This window comes from Grampus griseus, assembly GCF_964374135.1.
Source record: "Grampus griseus genome assembly, chromosome: X".
In the NCBI taxonomy this organism is placed as follows: Eukaryota; Metazoa; Chordata; class Mammalia; order Artiodactyla; family Delphinidae; genus Grampus; species Grampus griseus.
In genome coordinates this window covers 8,948,426-8,970,098 of record NC_138999.1, presented here as the reverse complement: position 1 = coordinate 8,970,098, position 21,673 = coordinate 8,948,426, and the positions used below count along the sequence as shown (strand labels likewise).

Genomic DNA, 21,673 nt, shown 5'->3' with positions numbered 1-21,673 from the left:
TAGCAAAGCAGCTCTCTTGCTGAGATCTACTGAAAGTCAGTCTTATACACACACACACACACACCCCAGACCAAATTCAAGGGGAAAGGAAAATCTTTTTGAAAATTTAAGTGGAGTTGAGTTACAATATTATATGTTAGATTCTACCTCTTGATAAGAGAAACCGCAAATTTACATTTCAGGGGTTAGGGACAGGGAGATGGTGTATGTGTAAAGATTTAGAAATTTTTCAATCTGTCTACCACACCATGGCTTCTTATGGACCACCAAATCAAAAAAGGGTTTTAATGCTATGACTGGTTAAGTTTTACGTGCTAAAGGATATAAAAGATAAGATGGATTATCATATATCAAAAGAAAATCTTACTAGGTTTTCCCTCTAATAGTGCATTTTGGTTTTCAGACTTCGTTTTATGTACCACCCGAACATATTTAAACAGCCTCCATCCTCTGACTCTAATAGGTATGTTTCTATACAGTTCACAAATCATCTCACCCAGAATTATTTTCTGGATAATAATGGGCAACTAATGGAGGCTGATGACCTGAAATTTTCTCAAAAGTCACCTTTACAATAGTGAAGATTGAACAGTAAATAGAACTTGCAGGCTGGTGTAATTTACCTTGTGCCAAAGCAGATCTCCTAAATGACTTATTAAATCATTCCACTGAAAGTTGTAAATCTGAATGAGAAAAGTACAAATCAATAGAAAAACACAGTTGAGCACTTTACCTCCTATGATTTTTTTATGACCTTCTGGAAGGATGAAGATTGATGCTGCAAAGAAACTCGAAAACAGGAAGACTTGAAAAGATGAACTGGCTATGGTTTGCATTATTCTTAATTCACATTACTTTTGCTGTCACTAATCTCTCTGTTTGTTAACCTTTTTTGGCTTATATCAGAATATCAATATATAGTTATTCCTCATGCCCTGGCATGCAGAAGAATTTGGGAGTCAAAGAAGTTTGAAATCTGCCAACTCCCTATTTGCCTAAGAAGGACATTGTATGAAGGCACAGCCCTGGATCTTCTGACCTTCAGGTGAAGTGTGAAGTCAGGGTAGTGAGAAAAGGAGCCTTACCTGCCTTGGGCAATGAGGCATGCCGGAGTATTAGATCAAACAGCCTTTCAGCTCTCAAAAATGGATTTCCGTGCTGTATTTTTTTTTGAGTTTTAGGCATAGCCAATCCCTAGATCTCCCTGTTTTAACTGAGATATAATTCACATGCCATAACATTCACCTTTTAAAACTATAAAATTCAGTGTTTTTTAGTAAATTCATAGAGTGGGAGAACGATCACAACGAATTCCAGAAATTTCCATCACCCTGAAGAGACCTCAGACCTATGAGCAGTCAGCTCCAATTCCCTCCTCTCCCGATCCTCTGACGCCACTGATCTACTCTCTGTTCCTATAGTTTGCCTCTTCTGGACACTTGACATAAATGGAATCACACAATATGTGGCCATTTGTGTCTGTCTCCTCCCGGACCCCTTTTGGTGAGTGAAAGAACACAGGAACCTGATGTTACCAACTCTTGGGGTATCCTTGCTCTGTCCCCACCTGACTGGAGGCAAGTCTCAGCCTGGCAATCCATCTCCACAGAAGGTCAAAAGCACAAATCCATCTCCTCAAGCATGAAGTGAATGGTTGATATTTTGGCCGCGGTCTCCTACGGAGATGAAGGGAAGGCTTACACTGCAAGTCACCCAGCAAACATGCCCCAATCCTCTTTTTCTGAAGTAGATCCTTCATTGCTTTTCCTTTTGTCCTCAGAAATCCCCACCATCCCCTTGAGTCCACAACCTGACTGTTCACTAACACATGAACTCTTGCTTATTCACTCATTTATAGTAATTGTATTCCTTGCTGAGGACAGATGTAATACGTATGCTTTCGATGCCAGAGGTACATTGGCAACATGTATAATCTCAGCAAGATGATCTGGGCCGGCCTCCTATTTGATGCACCAGTCAATGTACAGAGGGAGTGGAGCTGGGGAAGCACATCATCCCAGGCCTTGAAAACATTCACTGGGGACTTATATTCTGCTTATTGGTCCCGCTATTTACACCAATCAGAGGGAAAGTTGAAGCAAAGAAATGGCCGTTTACAAATTCACTTTGAGTTTATAAGATGTATTCCAAGAAAGAGACACGGAGAATAGCATCCTGTTTTTACTGAAACTAGGTAAAACCAACATAATTCAATCAGCTTAAAAATGCACTATCTAGGGCTTCCCTGGTGGTGCAGTGGTTGAGAATCTGCCTGCCAATGCAGGGGACACGGTTCGAGCCCTGGTCTGGGAAGATCCCACATGCCGCGGAGCAACTGGACCCGTGAGCCACAACTACTGAGCCTGCGCATCTGGAACCTGTGCTCCGCAACAAGAGAGGCCGCGACAGTGAGAGACCCATGCACCGCGATGAAGAGTGGCCCCCGCTCGCCGCAACTAGAGAAAGCGCTCGCACAGAAACGAAGACCCAACACAGCTAAAAATAAAAATAAATAAATGTATCAAAAAAATGCACTATCTAAGGGTTTGTCCCAAATGAACATCTGGAAGAATCTGGCTCAAGCATAAGACAAGCAGAAGCTAGAAAAAAGTGTCTCTCCAATTCCTAAAAAAGAAAAAAAAAAGATTTAACTGGTGTATTGGGGAGTCTTATCTCATTGGGGTATAAAAACACGATTTCCCCGTTACTGCTTTTTTTTTTTTTTGCGGTACGCGGGCCTCTCACTGTTGTGGCCTCTCCCGTTTTGGAGCACAGGCTCCGGACGCGCATGCTCAGCGGCCATGGCTCACGGGCCCAGCCACTCCACAGCATGTGGGATCTTCCCGGACCGGGGCACGAACCCGCGTCCCCTGCATCGGCAGGCGGACTCTCAACCACTGCGCCACCAGGGAAGCCCCCCCGGTTACTGCTTTTAATTTTAATGTTGAAACTTCTTTTCCCAATGGATACCAAGTCCCTTAACACCATCTTGCCAGACTTTATAACTAGTGAAAACTTAGTAATCAAACCCACCTAAACTGACATCCACACACCAGTTAAAAGAGTAGAGTTACCCATTCTTTCTTGGACGAGCTTAATTTGGGGAAATGTTGCCATTTATGGTTACATTATACTTTTTAAAATTAAGAACTGGTTAAAGTAACACACTTCCTAACTTAACTTGGTTAGTAAAAATAACAGTGGTATGGCTGTACAGATTCTCTTAACTATATCCCCCCACCAATGCCTTACTCATTCTCATCTTTCAATACCTAGCAGTTTTTGGTACCACAGTTGTCAGTAAATGTTCAGATAAACTTACCTTTGGCTAAATGTTAAAGGGCAGGGGCCACTGAGTTATTAAGAAAATAATGGCAAAACAGGGTAATTGCACTTGCTCAAATGTCTACAGAGTTGATAAAATAACCTAATGACAGACGTCAACTTTTGTAAAATGGTAAATTTTTCTTTTTTTGTATACACTGTACTATGAAATGCTTTACAATCTACTTCTGTTCGGAAATGTTTTTTTCCTTCTCACATGTTTTTTTCAAAGTCCTAGTACAACTGATATGACACACAAGTTATAGAAATACTTTCAATACATCTTTAAACAACTTAAAAGGAAGACATTAATCCAATGATGTGATACTTAACTGCAAGATTTGGCAGTTTAGGAAAGTAACTATAAAAATTGACAAAAAAAGGATAATGTTTAATTTTTATAAGGATGGTCTAGACATTTAAATTCATTTACTTTAAAGTTTTTAAATTTATTTTAATTTTTAAAAATTTATTCATTTTTGGCTGCGTTGGGTCTTCATTGCTGTGCGCGGGCTTTCTCTAGTTGTGGCGAGCGGGGGCTGCTCTTCGTTGCGGTGCACGGGCTTCTCGTTGTAGTGGCTTCTCTTGTTGTGGAGCACGGGCTCTAGGCAAGTGGGCTTCAGTAGTTGTGGCACACGGGCTCAGTAGTTGTGGTGCATGGGCCTAGTTGCTCCGCGGCATGTGGGATCTTCCCGGAACAGGGCTTGAATCCGTGTCCCCTGCACTGGCAGGCGGATTCTTAATCACTGCGCCACCAGGGAAGTCCAGTCTAGACATTTAAATCATTTTTTTAACTGATGAATTATTTGAAAAATTATTAGCAATATACAATAAAGGGATAATACTTTGAACAGTTATTTAAATCAAACCTAAGGTACAAATAGTCAGCTTAAGGGAAGTTGTGATTAAGAACCTGGCAGTCCAGTGGTTAGGACTCTGCACTTCCACTGCAGGGGGCACACGTTTGATCCCTGGTCGGGGAACTAATATCCCGCATGCGCAAGCCACACACACACAGAAAAATGCCTTTAAGGGAAGAAAATAATTGTTCATTATTAGAAAATGCATTAATTGTAAACTCAAGGTATATAACTATATAAATGTTCCAAGAGACAGTCTGTGTTCATTTCATTGGGGACATTGAACAAGTAGATTCTTAATAAAAGAAAAATTTTTTCTTTTCCAGGCTATGAATAATTACTGATTTAACTTTTTCAACAATTCAGAGCATACTGCAGGTGCACCAGATTTAAACAAGCATTGCATAAACCAAATGGAGATGAAACCTAGCACGAACCCAAATGCTACTCCAGGTTAGAAGCCAAAACCTGACGTTTGCTTAGCAACTATGTGCACTAAGATGACATTACTCGACTTCGAGGTTCTGATTCTCACGGGTCAGTGTATACAGAAGTCTCTTTGATGGAACCATTTAGAGAGTTTTGAAACTCCCTGTGGCTCTTGTCGTTCATGTCCAGTGATCTTTGGAAATTAAGGTCAACTAAACCGAGCTACGAGAAAATGCAGATGCTATGTTCAAGGCTTGTATGGTACTGGTATCCCTCAAACAGAGCTGGAACTTTCTAAAATATCCTGGGGAAAAGGGCAGGCATGTGAGAGACTTAGGTGAGGATTAGAAGGATGACTTCAGAGACCATCAGCTGGTAATGTTGGAAGAGGATAAATACGTTGGCCCCAAACCAGCGAGGAGCTATCCCAACTTCCAGTAACCACCTTCTAGTCAGGCAAAATCAAAGAAGGAAAGGAAAACAAAAGTCCTTAATAAAAAAGTCACAAAGGGAAAACAAAATAAAACACAAAAAAGTTATGAATCAAAGTTACCTTGCTGTTTTTCTACAATGAAGAAAGAGGACAAGACCAGAGTGAAAACTCTCTCTTGGTTCTTTCCAACAAGATGATTTATTTGAGATCACCCAAAATAACATCCTACAGAAAGGGAACTATAACATTACACAACCAAGTGTAGCTATAAAATCTCAAACATTCAGGCAATGCTTTATTTAGATCACCAAAATTAAGGTTTTATAGAAAAGGAACTGTAACAAGCAAATGTATAGCTGCAAATTTTCTTTTGCCATCAATATCAACCCCCTCTAAAATATTCCGGGACTACTTTTTAGTTTCCAAGCAAAACTAATGTTTTGTTGCTCAGCCTTATCACAGGAATGAAAACGGTTTGCAAAACAATTTTGTTTAATGCTAACAAATAACTAAAAAATGTGGTTATTGCTAACAAGTAACTCCATCTACTGAAACAGCCCAACCTACGCACACTTTCGTGAACATTTCACTGTGAACACAGCTGCTCTTTGCCCGCTGTCACAGATGACATGTACTGTGGCAAGGGTCACACGTTGGAGGCCGTTCAGGTACCTAGGAAGTAATCCTTAACAGAAATAACTACGGTAGGTAAGCAACTCAAACAAATGGGCCCGCCTCTGCCACACACCCCCAAGGCGAGTGTCGCATTCGCTCTGCCTGTAAGGAAGGCCCACCAACTCCCTAGTTCTTTATCGGGAACGGAGAGTGCAAAGCTAGATAGAGAAGCTGTTCTTCCAGAACCATCAAAACCTTAATAAATCGCCCTGGGGTTCTTCGTGCTGTAGTGCGCCTCACAGGCAGCAACATAGGCAGACTCTGGGAAAAAGTCATCATGGTATTCTGCTAAAAACCTGGAACAAGAAAACAAATAGCCTCTATGATCACCACAACAAAGGCCAAATACCAAGAAGCAAAATTTTAACTTCCAACCACTCTAACATTTCACTCTTTTCTGTATGAGATAGAAAAAAAAAATGAATATAATCTTGATGTCTATATACTGGTTACTTTCATTGCACATATCCGGCTTCGACGTTAATGACTATTTCATTGGAATCCTTTCACTATCAAGTGTACAAACAGAAATAGAACATAAACTCCACTAGGTGGCAGTCTTGATTATATAATCACTTCTGTGCAAAAAGGCCTCGTGACTATTTCTACATTTTCCTCATTTCTTTATTTACTTATTTATATTTGGCTACGCCAGGTCTTAGTTGAGGCTCGCAGGATCTTTAGTTGTGGCATGCGGTTCCCTGACCAGGGATGGAACCCGGGCCCCCGGCATTGGGAGCATGGAGTCTTAGCCACTTGACCACGGAAGTCCCACATTTTCCTCTTTTAAAAACAAACTTTAGGGGCTTCCCTGGTGGCGCAGTGGTTGAGAGTCCGCCTGCCGATGCAGGGGACGCAGGTTCGTGCCCCGGTCCGGGAAGATCCCACATGCCGCAGAGCGGCTGGGCCCGTAAGCCATGGCCGCTGGGCCTGTGCGTCCGAAGCCTGTGCTCCACAACGGGAGAGGCCACAACAGTGAGAGGCCCGCGTACCGCAAAAAACAACAACAACAAAAAAACTATAAAAAATCAATTATAAACTCAATAAATGTCACCTGAGAAATTCACAGTACTTACATGGCCTAAGTTAAATCAGAACTGAATGGTTTAATTAGTGAAGAGCATTTTGTGGCCCAATTTGCCATGCCAAAAGGTGCTGCAGTTCCACCAAAATAGGTAAGCAGCACTGGCTTACGCCTGACTAAGGATGGATGTTAAAATGTAGCCACTCAAGAATCTGCAACACAGAGGTACTACCTTGACTCTGAAGTATCAAATATTTCACCATGAATGGCTAAAACATTCTCACACGGGCCACATTAGCTAGTAAGCTAAGTAATTAGCCCCTTGTTTGTTTCCCCTGCCTCTTCCCACCTGTCCAAATTCCTAAAAAGATAAGGATAAACCTCTGCAATACCTTCTTTAGTAAAAACCAAATCAAAATTCATTTGAGAGATAACTCTGTCTTCTTTGAGTGTACCCTTCCTACAGCAATTACTGATCCATTGATTCTCTAGTTAACGTCTTTGGATACATTTTCAAAACCCATTACAGCTGACCCTTGAACAATGTGTGGGTCAGGGGCGCCGACCCCCTACACAGTTGAAAATCCCTGTATAACTTACAGCTGGGCCCTCCATAGCCACTGTTCTTCCAAATTCCTAGACTCAACCAACCGCATGGGCCATGTAGTACTACACAGTATTTACCATTTTAAAAATCTGCATATAAGTCGATCTGTGCAGTTCAAACCCATGTTGTTCAAGGGTCAACCGTACTATATTTATTTGTAAATCTTTCTGAGTTACCTTCTAAAACCCTAATTTCTATTTCGTATTGCGCATAACTCAAAATCAGCAGCCTCTCCTATGCTAACTTGCAGCTGTCTCATTTTGGCATTATTTGATTTCAGCTTAACGAAATGTTGAAGCCAAACAGAACTGTGGCTTTTTTTGAGGGGGAGGCTGGAGGGGAAGAGAGCGTTTTTGAAACTTGTTTCTAATAAAATGTTATAAAGTCTAATTCCACTTATTGGATACTTTATTCAAAATACCCACACAAATATCTTTTAAAAACTCCAAGACCCATTTCTCTGGCTGGAGTGGTCTCCACTCTGGTAAATCCTACTTGATTAGCTCTTGCAGGTTGGGGACTAAATACAAGGAAAAGGTACCCCCTTAAAGAGAATCAAGAAACAGGTCAGGGAGATGTGACAAGCTGGGTGAGGCAGAGTGACAACCAGCCTTGAACGCCAAGAGGAACTGGTCAATAGACATCTGGGTGGGAGAGTTAGGCCACAGGCATAATGGAGCCTGGGGTCCACAGCCCCAGATGCGGGGGAGGGGAGAGAGCCTCGGGACAAATGATCTGACGCTAATAAAATGACTGGCTCTGTCAGGTGAAGGAAACAATACCTTTCTCCGAACTCACAAACTATCAGCACATTTATCTTAACTCCAAAACAGACACCAAAATCAGACCTGTAAATTTAAGTTAGTTTATATACATGCAACAAAGAAAAGTCACATACTTAGGGTACTCCTGAATAAAATACATAGAATTAAATTATTATCAACCTCAATCACTTCTTTAGAAAATTAATTTTCTATTCACATGGTTATCCAACTGGATTCTTCTAGTGACACCAAAAAATTTTACCTCCGTACATTGAATACCCTTCACTTAGAAACCAGATAAACTATGAAAAAAATAGCCCCAAACCCCCATGTTACAATTACTGTTAGAACCAACCATACTTGGGTAATACTGCTACCATTTAAAATACCACAGAGCTAGCATCCACATCTGCTGAAGACAAGTTCAGAAAAGTCATATATAAGGTGGCAGAGTAAGTTTTGACAAACTAATAACAATACCTCAGAAAGAGATCAAAGTGCTTCAGTAAAGCCTTCAGATTCTTCTCAGAAAAGGACATCTTTCCAAGGATTTCTGGAAGTTTCACTGCATTAAAAATAAAAGCAAAACCATTTACAATCAATCGGCAGAATCTGGCGATGAGTAGGACACACTCAGGGATCCTCTGGCGCCCCATGTGTCTTTATTTGAATTGAAATTAACATCTACGTTGCCGAGCAACACCAAAACTCTTACTGAACACAAAAACAGAGTAGTAGTACAAACATTACAAACACAATTTTTATGAAATTTAAGATTCTTTCAGTGTTTTTTTTTTTGAGATCAACATTTAATGATTTTTCTTAGACGCCAAAATTACCACAAGAGGTACATAAGCTTATAAGTGTTAAAATCAAAAAAGAAAATAAAAAGGGCAAGAAGAAAGCAGGGACCAGGATTTCTTACCGAACAATCGCAGCAAGTGTTGCGCCCCATAAATGTAAGAGGGTGGAGGTGGCTGGTCACCTGGCGGGTAACTGTCGGGTACAAGTTTCCAGGAGAGGACCTGGGAAAAGCAGATTGAATGCTTTGTTGTTATATCTTAACACTCCACTACCAACAGATCTGAACATTTGGAATCCCGGCAGAAACACATACACATTGACATTCTCAGGCCAGCAGAAAGACATCACCCATCAAGTGTCACATTTCCACACCCAAGCTTCCCATCCCTCTGGCACCTCTGGAGCTGCCTCACAGCTGGATCAGAAAATGGGAGGAAACCAAATGTGGAACAAAACAATGACAAGAAACCAATGTGGAGGTTCTGAAGCCATCCCACCTTCCTTGGCAACATGGAGACACTTCTAACCACCTAAAAATTATGACAAATTGTATGACGATGAAAAAAATATGCCACTTGGGCTTCCCTGGTGGCGCAGTGGTGAAGAATCCACCTGCCAATGCAGGGGACACGGGTTCGAGCCCTGGTCCAGGAAGATCCCACATGCCACAGAGCAACTAAGCCCCTGTGCCACAACTACTGAGCCTGCGCTCTAGAGCCCACGAGCCACAACTACTGAGCCCACGTGCCACAACTACTGAGGCCCGCGCACCTAGAGTCCATGCTCTGCAACAAGAGAAGCCACCACAATGAGAAGCCCATGCACCACAACGAAGAGTAGCCCCCGCTCGCCGCAACTAGAGAAAGCCCGCGTGCAGCAACGAAGACCCAACACTGCCAAAAATAAATAAATAAATTAAAAAAAAAATGCCACTATATCAAATAACACAAACTTATAAAATTAAATAAAATGAGGAAGGAAGACTTAAAATTAGATTAGGGAAATATTTTATTTTCTAATTTTCAATAGCCACTACCTGTAAATTAGCTGTAACTGTTTTGGGCATTTTGCCCCTTTTCCTTTACTGAAAATTCTGCTTTTTAGACAGTGAAGCAATAAAAAGTGATCCAAAGATGTTCTGAGTAATGATGTTACCATTGTTTCAAGGTTGTCTAATTTTCTGCTATGTTAGATTCACTTTGGAACCTAATTTCATCCATTGAATCAAGTGAAAATAGACTTCAACCCTGGTAACTGATTTCTTTTCCTTCGCTTTGAATTTCAGAACTGTGGGTGGATTTGGGGCTTTTGTTGAAGTAAGAGTTGAATTTCAAAACTCTCTGATGAGCTTCCACAGAAATACTTCAGCAAATTATAGAACACTTCTCCTGAGTTGCTGTTTTGCTTTTTGAGATCTGTCAAGTTTAATCTGGAAATAGTAGCGTCAAAGGAAACCCTCTACAAGACCAAGCAGAAGGATGCCAAAACGACCCGAGAAAGGCTGATGATGTAGTCAATTTAATCAAATGAAATCGTAGAAGTTAACAAGTACCACCACGGTTCCATATGACTCCATGCAGAATGTCTGGGCTTCAGCCCTTGCCTCACTGACCCCACCCTTCTGAGCTGTACAAGGCTCAGGGTAGGAGTAAGTTTCAGCACCTTTACACTATCCCCAGCACCTAACCCCGTGGTGCACACAGCTGAAGCTCGGGAACTGTTTTCGACAATGATACTCAAAGTGAACATCGGGGAGTCTGAGATCACTGGAGGCATGAAGTGCACGTGTGCAAAAGCAGCTCATCTGGTTAGTTAGCAAGCCAGTCTACCTCACTCAATTTTGCATCTCAGTGCAGTGAATCATCTCCTATTTATCAAAGATGCATTATGGGGGAAAATAACAGGTTTCTAGTGGAGGATTCTTAACTGGGGTGTGCACGGGAACCACCTGTGATCTCAAGCAGGAATGTGAGTCCAGACCCTCCTCATGTGGTGGGGCAGTGAACGTCATTGGGAGAGTGAGTCTCAGGTGGTCAGGATGCAGAGCCCTGGGGAAAACATACTCCAGTATAGGCACTTATGGAGGGGGAATGCACTAAGGTCTCACGAATCATTGAGAGTCTGCCCAACTCCAACGCATTGACTAGAAATCCTTTTTCACTAGAGCTTACAGCTCTACCTATAACCACTAGATGGCGGCCTTGCACCAGTGACCAGATAGGGAATGGCCGTGCCTCAATATTCAGATGTCTTCTAGAAGAAACATGATTCCCCATAAATAATAACACTTGCAGGGCCCTCTTGTCTGAAAAATGGAAAATCAGGGACTGCTTGCACTAGGAATTTCCTAAATCTTCCCTCAACATCACTGTAACACAAATTGAGTTTTCTAGCACGGGTCGGCCAACTTACAGCCCTTGGGCCAAATCCAACCCCCATGTGCTAAGAACGGTTTCATTTTTTTTTTTTTTTTTTTTTTTTTTTTTTGCAGTACGCGGGCCTCTCACTGCTGTGGCCTCTCCCGCTGCGGAGCACAGGCTCCGGACGCGCAGGCCCAGCGGCTATGGCCTGCGGGCCCAGCCGCGTCCCCTGCATTGGCAGGCGAACTCCCAACCACTGCGCCACCAGGGAAGCCCCACGGTTACGTTTTTAATGGTTTTTAAAAAATCAAATGAATAATACTTCACGACATATGAAAGTCATATGAAATTCAATTACTAGCGTGCGTGAATGAATTTTGGAGGGACACTGCACACTCATTCATTTGTGAACTTTCCATACTGTTTTCACGCTGGTGCACAACCCTGAAGATATTTACAATCTGACCCTGTATAAGAAAAGTTTGCCGACCCCTGTCATCAAATATTCTTTCTAGTAAAGCCATCATTCCCTATGCACAGAAACAAGAAAAATCCCACTTCCTAGGTGAGATTCACAGAATACCCCAGTGGGCTAAGACATCTCCCGAACTCCTGAAACACTCACTACCTACCTCAGTTAACTGGCCTTAAAAATAGTTTTAAATTCAAGTTTTCCCATCCATAAAATGGAACTCTGGTGGTGAGGCTATTCTCAAGAACTCGAGGTAATTTAGGTCAAGCGCCTGGCACAATGCGGGCATATAGCATGCCCTCAAAGGGATGATGATAATACTACTGTTGAGGATGGTTTTTAAAAAATATTTATTTATTTCATTTATTTTATTTATTTTTCTCCACGTTGGGTCTTCGTTGCTGCGCACGGGCTTTCTCTAGCTGCGGCGAGCGGGGGCTGCTCTTCTGTTGCGGTGCGCGGGCTTCTCATTGTGGCTTCTCTTGTTGCAGAGCGTGGGCTCTAGGCACGCAGGCTTCAGTAGTTGCAGCACGCAGGCTCAGTAGTTGTGGCTCACGAGCTCTAGAGCGCAGGCTCAGTAGTTGTGGCGCACGGGCTTAGTGGCTCCGCGGCATGTGGGATCTTCCCGGCCCAGGGCTCGAACCCGTGTCCCCTGCATTGGCAGGCGGATTCTTAACCACTGTGCCACCAGGGAAGTCCCGAGGATGGGTTTCTTATTTTTAAATGATTGAGAAAATGCCCAAAGTGGAATATTTCATAACATACAAAAATTATCTGATATTCCAATTTCAGCATCCATGAATAAAGTTTCATTGGACTGCAGCACACTCATTCATTCAGAGTGCCTGTGGATGCTTCGGGGGTGGGTAGGCTCAACAGCAACTGTGTGGCCCACAAGGTTTAAAATATTTATTTTCTGGCCTTTTGCAGAAAAGATGTGCTGATAACTGTTCCATAAAATGAAAATCCTCACACTTCAATACTTGTACTTATTTGAAATAAAAGATGAATGTTAAGTGTAGGGCTGGAGTCCTAACCATTGTCTCATTTTAGAAACCACAAATACGTTACAATCATATGAACAATTCTGTTACTATCCGCAGCAAGAGTAACATAATGCTTCTTCTAAGAAAACCCAACTTCCTCCTGCAGGATTTAAGAAACCACAGAAGGAAGGACCCACTGGGGATGAACAGCAGGCACTAACTCTTTACCTCATTTATTTCATTAGTTCTTCTGCCTTCAAAGCCAGCAAACACCGCACTCCCTTCCTTGCTAGGGGTCAGAGGAACGGGTGAGGATGATCTGCTATGAACGGGTGTCTCTTCAAAAGGAAAAGATGTCAATTATTCACTTGTAAATCACACAGTTACTGAATTAAAGATTGCTGGAAGACCTTTACAAGCAGCAGAGACGTTATTAATCTTTAACAATAAGACTTCCCTATTAAAGACAATACCTGGAACATTATTTGGCGGAAAAAAGCAAAGCAAAGGAATCAAGTACTGAGATATGCTATGTGATGAACCTTGAAAACATTATGTTAAGTGAAAGAAGCCGCAAACAGAAGGCCACATATAGTACGATTCTACTGATATGAACACACGCCCAGCAGACGCAAATCCATAGGGACCGGAAGTAACTATCGGTTGCCCAGTACCGGCAGATTAGGGCTGAGGGGAGGGGCTGCTACCAGACTTGCGGGCCAGTTCTAACCGGTCAGCGCCAAGGATCCACGCTGCGGAGCTGAAGGCGTGGGGCTCCCTTCTCCTAGCTATAGCTGAGGGTAGGTTAGGGACAATGCCTCATGAGCCTCAGGCGGGCCGAACTCCGGAGTCAAATTCCCAGAGCTGAGCAGGCGAATCTGGATGTGACCCTGTGCTCGTCCTGTTCTCCCCCAGCACCTCCTGCCGGCTGCAGTCGTTTCAGGAGCACGAAGTGCAACATCGGCTCTCCCCGGCGGAGCCTTCCTGCACGGGGAGTGGACCTACTCTTTTCCAGGTGCAGGAACAACTTGGGCATGCTGGCAGACGCGTCCTGCTGCCGGCGCTTGGGCTGAGGCGAGGCGCTGCTCTCCGACAGCCGGTCGCAATTAGCGGAGTGGCGTGTGGACCGCCTCAGAGACTGCAAGGCTTCCGGCTCGGCTTTGCGCCTTTTGGGGGTGGCTGGCTCGCCTGTGGTTGGCTGACTCTCTGCGGACTGTGGTGTGGATGGATTCAACAAAGGTGGGCTTGGAGAGAGCTCCTCTGGGTTCCTGCGGAAGACAGGGGAGAACGTCACACGTGCCTGGCCCACAGAATCTCTGTAAAACCTGGAGGGGTTCTTCAACGTCTTCTTTCCCACAGTAAACACACCCTCCACTCCACTCCAGGAGGCTTAGAAACTTTCACTTCCAGATGTGCCAAAACGAATATTTTCTTCAAAAGTAACTAAACCTATTAAATCATTTTAACCCTTTAAATAATTTCTCAAGGCACACTGGCATTAAAGATTGGGATGCCCTTTTATACTTGTTTTCATCAGTGGTTCTCAACTGGGAGTGATTCCACTCTGCCAGGGGACACTGACACCTTCTGGAGACAGTTTTGATTGTCACAACTGGGAAAGTGCCATTGGGATCTAATGGGTGGAGCCCAGGGATGCTGCCCAACTTCCTACAATGCACAGGACGGTCCCACCACAAAAGATGATACAGTTCAAAACATCAGTAGAGCCAAGGTTGAGAAACCCTGGTGGAGAGAATAATACCACATTATCTCATCACAGTGTAACTACTGGTAAGATTAGAAACGCCATAAACATCGGCCAAATTTTGTGGCAACACACGGTCCACCCCAGACACTAGGAACCTCGAGGTTTGGAGGAGGGCATGGGGACATCAACACAGGTCCCCAGTGAGTCACACAGGCCTCTCAAATGGGGTGGAACCAATGGGGAAGGAAGGCAGGCTGAGAAGAGACGGTCATGAGGCAGACAACCAGGAGACAGGACCCGGAAGGAAAGGGATGGGGTGGGAGGAAAGGTGGCCGACACATGGCACACCAAGTGGGAGGCTGTCAGTGCCCCTTGGGAGCAGAGGGAGGTGGGAGACAAAGGCAGATGGTAAACAGGCAAGAGATGGATGAGTGGAAATCATGAGAACAGACCACTCTGAGGAAGACAGGCCTCGGGGGAGAGGGAAGTAGCTTACACAGATGTAGGCATAGACTCAGGCTGGGGGACTTTCAACCCCGCCAAAGAAAATATATTTGGAAATGCTTGGCCACTGAGGGAAGAAAGTGGTGACACAGCAGACCGGGAAGGAAACTAACCTTACCTGAAGGGCAAAGGTGGCCAGCCCTTTAGGAACGTCCTCATTTAATAACTACCTACAGAAGCAAATGTTCTTTCCATCGTACAGAGGCAAAAGCAAGAGGCTCAGAAGACACCTCCCCAAGCCACACAACCTATACGCGAGGGAGCCAAATTCAAACCCACATCTACCTTTCTCAGGCCGTGCTCTCTTCACCCAACTGTCTTTGGAAAGCACAGGATGGCTACACGAGAGCCAACTTCTCTACACTGAAATCTTCACTTGGTAAAACCTTTTAGAGCCATTTGCAAGTGAATGACGACTTAGCTTACCCAGGAAAAAAGAAAACCACCAGTATGGGCGCTTTGCAATTTACTCCCTCCTCCAAACGTGTTGGCCCCATAGCATCCAATGGAAATCTTCAAAAACAGATTTAGCTATTTCATTGATGATATCTGATGGTTGAACTGCAAGTTAACTTACCTATTAGTGTTTGTGGTACTTTCCTTAATCGGAAGAAAAAATTTGGACGAAGTCACCTTTTTATACTGAACTTGTTCATATGGATAAAGCAAAACCAATGGGAGAGTGTAATCAAAGGTTATTCTTAATCCATCCACCATCTCCTTACAAAGGTCAACGCTGCGAGGATTAAAGAGATTAGAGATGCAATAAAAGAACTTTCCAAAATGTCACAATGAAATTGCACATTTTAAGAAGGAAGAGTTTTAAATGCTATATACTATACCTATGTGTGTAAAAAATAAAGTTAGCCTGTAGATGCTAATAATAAAGAATTAAATGGGAACACAGATCTATAATATAAAGTGCAATAAGTAATTTTACCTTACCACACTGAACACAAATGAATATGCCCAGTGCCACACAAGGAGCCCAAGCAGTCTGTGCTGCAGAAGGTGGACAGACCCCAATCACCAGGAGCTGAAGGGGGCGGTCCTGACGAACTAACACACCTGTTTAAACTTGAACAATCTACGTGTCTGATTCTACTCCTGCTGGCTCATGTGCCCAAGGCAAGCTATAAGGACAATTACTCAGACTAGGCTAAAGACCTGTTTGTAAACAAGCCTCGATAAAATTCTCATCCCCCATTCTGGTTCTTCTCAAGGAAGAAAAAGAGTTATCTCCCTAAATTACATCATTGAAAAAAACTCCAGGTGTTGAGGCACTGCATATACTCAATGGATCCACACCACATACCTAAGGAGTTACTGAACATTCCGAAAAAGGGACAATATTTTGAAATTAAACTGGCTATTACGTGAATCATCAAGTGCTATAGTAAATGAATTCATAATAACTGAAACAGAGACATGTTACTTGTTCTAAATGGAAGTCACTTCTCTAATACCCGAAGCGAACCATGAAACGCCAACCATCCCTCCCCTACTTACTTCTTTTCTGCTGGGATATAATGCACATTCATGTTGGCATGTGGCATAGCGTGATGGTGGCGAGGCCTCTCATTGGCTGAAAAGGCTGCATTGATAGCAAAATGCTTCACGTATGATTCCAAAATAGTTATGATGTTGGTCTGGCATGGAAGTTTCACTAACTGTTAACAAAAATATAAACATCTGATGTATACATCCCATTGTATAAACCATACATTCCAAGAAACAGTGGTCTTGTCTACATCTTTTTTTTTTTTTTTTGCGGTACGTGGGCCTCTCACTGCTGTGGCCTCTCCCGTTGCGGAGCACAGGCTCCGGACGCGCAGGCTCAGCGGCCATCATGGCTCACGGGCCCAGCTGCTCCGCGGCATGTGGGATCTTCCCGAACCGGCGCAGGAACCCGTGTCCCGTGCCGATATCGGCAGGCGGACTCTCAACCACTGCGCCACCAGGGAAGCCCTCTACATCATTTTTGAAGCTCAAAAATAAAGCCAATTGTGTTTGAAGATAATTTTTTAAGCAAATGTGCTTTGAAGCTCTTTGACGTTTTTCTTCTACTGATCATATCCCCATGTAGATTATAGTAATAATTTTTAAAATAAATGCAAGCAGTGATTCTCAGCTTAGTGATCCATTAGAACCACCTGCGGAGCCTCTAAGATATCCACAGCTGCCACCCCCAACACCAAGAATCAATTTCACCTTGACCTCTTGGTTGAAGCCCAGGCATCAGGACTTTGCGAAGCTCCCTAGAAGATTCTAATGGGCAGCCAGGGCTGGAAAAGACTGCACACTTTCATCAGCAGAACAGTACTGTCAGAGAAGTTTAAAACCCGACTCAGTACAAAACTTAAAATATGAATTTCATTCCTCCAAGGTTCTCAACTTTTTAAGATTGCAAAATACAGCTAAATGAAAGCTCTATTACAGATCCATGTTTTATATGTTATCCCTGTATACCCGTTTCCTCCTGTTGATATAGTAACAATCGTCCTCAAGCTTCTTCTTCAGAACTTCAGGGATTTCTATAGTTATTGTTCTTTCTTCCATTTCCTTTTTTGCATGCAGCTCCGGTTCTTCCTTCTGCAATATCACAATTCCATTTTTAGCTACCTAAAACAGAGAGTCTATATCCAAAGAAGGACTAACATAAGGACAGCCTACAATGAAACAAACCCAGTTAATCTTCGACATTTACACCAGTAATGATGCCAAGTGTTCTAATGAAAAGTATATTAAAAGCCAAAAGTTAACTTGTTTTAGGCCACTAACCACACTGCAAATGATTATTTTGCTTCTTCCCAACTTAACTTTACCAGTGGGATTCATGTTAACTTTGTAGACAGGCAAACAGAATATGCCAAACTCTGATACTTAATCGGCATTATAAAAAGTTCACACTTTCACTGGAAAGAAAGAGGTAACTATGATTTGTGAAAACCCTTTATGGGTATGAAGAGCCATGGAGAGGTTCTTACAGTAACTATAAGTAAGGGTTAAGGGCTATTTCCCCTTATATATGAAGTACAATTTTATAATATTTGGTTAAAAAAAACATTTCACAACTAGGAATTTACCACTAAAATATATGCCAAAGACAAAGAGTTTTTACAATAAAAACTTTATACCACTTCAGTCTTTTCTTCAATATCACTTTCTTCACTTATTTCTTCATCCTTTTCTTCACTACTGTCATCAGAGGAACTGCTTATTGCTAGGTAAAACAAAAAACACCAGGCAAACCTGCATTATACACTTCCCTAACCCTTATGTTTACAATTCTTTAAGGTGGCATGCATGTCCTACTGCTGGTAATAATAAACTACTATCCTGCATAAATTTTTTTGTTTGTTTGTTTGTTTGTTTTTTGTGGTACGCGGGCCTCTCACTGTTGTGGCCTCTCCCGTTGCGGAGCCGAGGCTCCGGACGCGCAGACTCAGCAGCCATGGCTCACGGGCGCAGCTGCTCCGCAGCATGTAGGATCTTCCTGGACCGGGGCATGAACCCGTGTCCCCTGCATCGGCAGGCGGACTCTCAACCACTCTGCCACCAGGGAAGCCCTATCCTGCATAAATTTTAAACGCTGAACACAATTACTGTACCTTTTAGAATAGAAATTTATTTTGAAAAAATATAACACCAATTTCAAGGGAATGCAAAAACCACACAGGTAAATGATCTGCAAGTGTTCAGTCACCTAGGACCCTATGGTTCCCTGGCGCATTCATAAGTGGAGCAATGTACCAAGAAGAAAACATGAGAATGCACCTCTGAGGGGTCCATATAAAGACACTGGCTGAGAAGGCAGTGGTCATGTGCAAGACTGATGAAGTCTAATTAGAAACTTATTGACTGCTACTTTAATTGTTACCAACAAAAGGGGCAAATGTTTTATGTAATGAGCTTAAAATGTTTCCCTGTCTGTAATTCGAATGAATCTTCCCCCTCAATCCTGCGGTATAAAAGAACTAGGTAAAACTCCTTTTAACCAGAGAAAATGAGTCAAGCCACTCACAGTTTTCAACATTTTCATCTTTTTCTTCAGCAGGGAGGCTTTTTAAGACAGAGTCCACACCAGGCAACCTGCAGCGCTTCCTCTTTCTTCCTGTGCTTCTCCTGAAACAAACACAACTGAAATGCTGACGATGACTGATATTGGTCTTGAGAAAAAAACCAAAACACAATAACAGTAATTCTTAAGTACCTAAGATATAATTAAACTTTAAAACAGAACTGGTAACCTCCACTTCAGAATACTACACAATAACCTCTCTGAAAGCACAGCAGTTATTTCGAATACAATAGAAACACTATTCGCTAACACACTTTAAAAATGTAAAATTACTTAAGAAACCATGTTTACCAGATTTTAGAACTTTTATTCCATAAAAAGTCTAAACACTAAAAGAAAACACACTGAGTAACATTTATAGGCTCTTTGTATTCTTACAGGCGAGCTACAGCTTTCCTTGCCAATTTACGCTGTAATCTCCGATTTTCATCGGTGTCACGAAGGACATGATCTTCAGCTGCCCATCTATCCCAGCTAATCAAACAAAAAAGGAAAAGAATGTAAAATTCATTATTTTAGTTTGATATGAAACAAATGTTAAAAGCACCTCACAGGAACAGATGTGTCTCAGAATTACGTACATTTTAGAAAACTATTTAAATATTTTAAAATCACAAAAAAGACGTAAATAAACTGAAAACGGAACTCATTCAGACACAGAAGCAACTGGGGTTTCCAAAATTACCCATAGAGAATCCAAATATAATCGACTTAGAAATAATCATTCTTCAGAGTAGGCAAGGTTTGATTTTTTTAAAAAAGCAAAAACAGGAAATGAAACTTTCCTAGGAGTGTCTCTAGAACTTAACAAAGAAGTTTGCAATGTTCCTGTGCAGAGGTGATCAATTTTCAGGCCGGTTTAACAAGTACACTCACCTTCTGTTCCAACCATTAAAATGGATCAGATATTCTGGGATCTTTCTGCCTTTTTCGTCTTTCCCAACAATAACATCGACAATCTGAAACCAGGAAATATCGTCCACAAACGATAGAGCATAGAGAATATTAGAAGCTGAATCAGAAAAACTAAATCATAGACCTTTTCGTAAAAGAAAAGAAAGCATTCTCTCCTTTTTTAGACAGAGAGCTGGACTGAAACATTTTTCCTTTCAATTCCATTTTTTTTTCTGAGTGGATGCCTCAAAATAGGAAGCATCCCTCCAACCACCCCGATTGGTCTCTGAGTGTGAGAACGGGTGCAGCTTCCGAAACCACTGGCCGGCCGAACTGTCACTAACTAAAAAGGGTACAGGCTAGACAAGCGAGCTGCAGCCGAGAGACCTTTGGGAGTTGTAGTCTCCTGGGCTCCGCTGCGTCCAGGTCCAGTTCGGCTCGCAGCTTAACGCCATCCCTCCCAACGGTGTCCCCTGGAAAACGCCTGGGGCAAATGATGGGGTGTGTCACCCTTGGGGAGACTCAAGGCGGGGAGGGAGGAAGCACAGCAAACAGAACACTGAGACGGGGGCAGCGGGGGTAAAGTCCGAAAGTAAAATGTAGAGCCCGGAAGGCTTGGGCAATCCCCCAAAGGGCAGCACCTCCCAGACACACCTGGGGCCCGGGGCTAGTCCCCAACTCCCGGAGTGCGAGGCCAACTCCCTCTGGCCGTTCAGACCTTAGTTGCTGCAGATGTGGCTCAACGTCCCCCGAGCCCCGGAGACTTAGGCGGACAGGCACGGGGCGCGACACGGAGATTGAAAACCTAAATGCTGCAAGGCCCCGAAGGACTATGACAGCCGAGCAACCTTGCCCTCGGGGTGGGGGTCGCGGCCTACGGGAGGGGGCGAGCCTAGACACGACTGGGAGCCCACGCGGCACTAGATCGCACAGAATGAGGGGCTAAACGCAAGGCAGAAGCTGTGTGCCAGCGATCTCCTGGACAGGCGGACCCCGCTGCCAGCTCCCCGGCCTAAGACTTCGCACACCATATTCCGAGGGCGCCAGTACACCCCAGGCACCGGACGGAAGCGGAAGCGGAAGCGCCCGGGCCCAGGCTCCCCAGCGCGGTGTTCTGAGAGCGCCCCCTGTCGCCCGTGTGGCGCCGCGCAGGCCGAGGAGCCGCGAGCAGGGAGCACCCGGGCCCCGCCACTTCCCCCGCTCCGCGGCGCCGTCCACACCCGCATCCGCATTCGCCTCCCGTCCCGGGGTCCCCGTCCCGCGCCTCCTCCCTGTCCCTCCGCGGCGGCACCTTGGCATCGTACAGCACTCGCGCCTTGGTGGGGTCAGGCTCGAAGCACAGCACTTTCTCCCCTGAGTGGAATTTAAATTTCATGCCCTCGCTCGCGCTCATTTGCTCATCGTGGCGGAGGGCGAGGCTCCGGGGCGGGAGGAGCGCGCGCGGTGGGGGAGGGGAGTGGGGGCGGGGAGGTGGCGCGCTTCTGCTGGGGTGGTGGGGAAGGAGCGGGGACTGGCGGAGGCTGCGACCGGCCCGCCCTCGGCTCCGCCTCTGCCCGCCTCGCGCCACTGCCGGACCTCGGAGCAGCCGGGCGCGCGCGCTCCCGATCGAGCGCGCCCCTGCGAGTCCCCGCTGGGCTGCGAGTGGGGAGCCCGCGGCCGAGGTCCGCCCGCAGAGCGGCCGGCCCCTCGCGCCCTCCTGGGAAAGGCGGCCGAAGCAGGGCCCACAGGGTCTTCGCGCCGGACACCCG

General features: G+C 44.2%; 1 protein-coding gene across 1 annotated transcript; it reads right to left on the bottom strand.

Moving 5' to 3' along the window:
- Window positions 1–4,660: 4,660 nt before the first annotated feature.
- On the bottom strand, window positions 4,661–21,354 carry MSL3 (MSL complex subunit 3). Its single transcript, XM_082681711.1, has 13 exons — window positions 21,217–21,354; window positions 19,908–19,990; window positions 19,410–19,505; window positions 18,975–19,075; window positions 18,088–18,173; window positions 17,420–17,542; window positions 16,460–16,620; window positions 15,528–15,686; window positions 13,744–14,006; window positions 12,967–13,076; window positions 9,042–9,141; window positions 8,597–8,681; window positions 4,661–6,017 (listed from the first exon to the last, which is right to left on the bottom strand). The coding sequence occupies exons 1-13, from the start codon at window positions 21,316–21,318 to the stop codon at window positions 5,918–5,920; spliced, it is 1,569 nt and encodes a 522-aa protein (XP_082537837.1). The 5' UTR covers window positions 21,319–21,354; the 3' UTR covers window positions 4,661–5,917.
- Window positions 21,355–21,673: the final 319 nt, after the last annotated feature.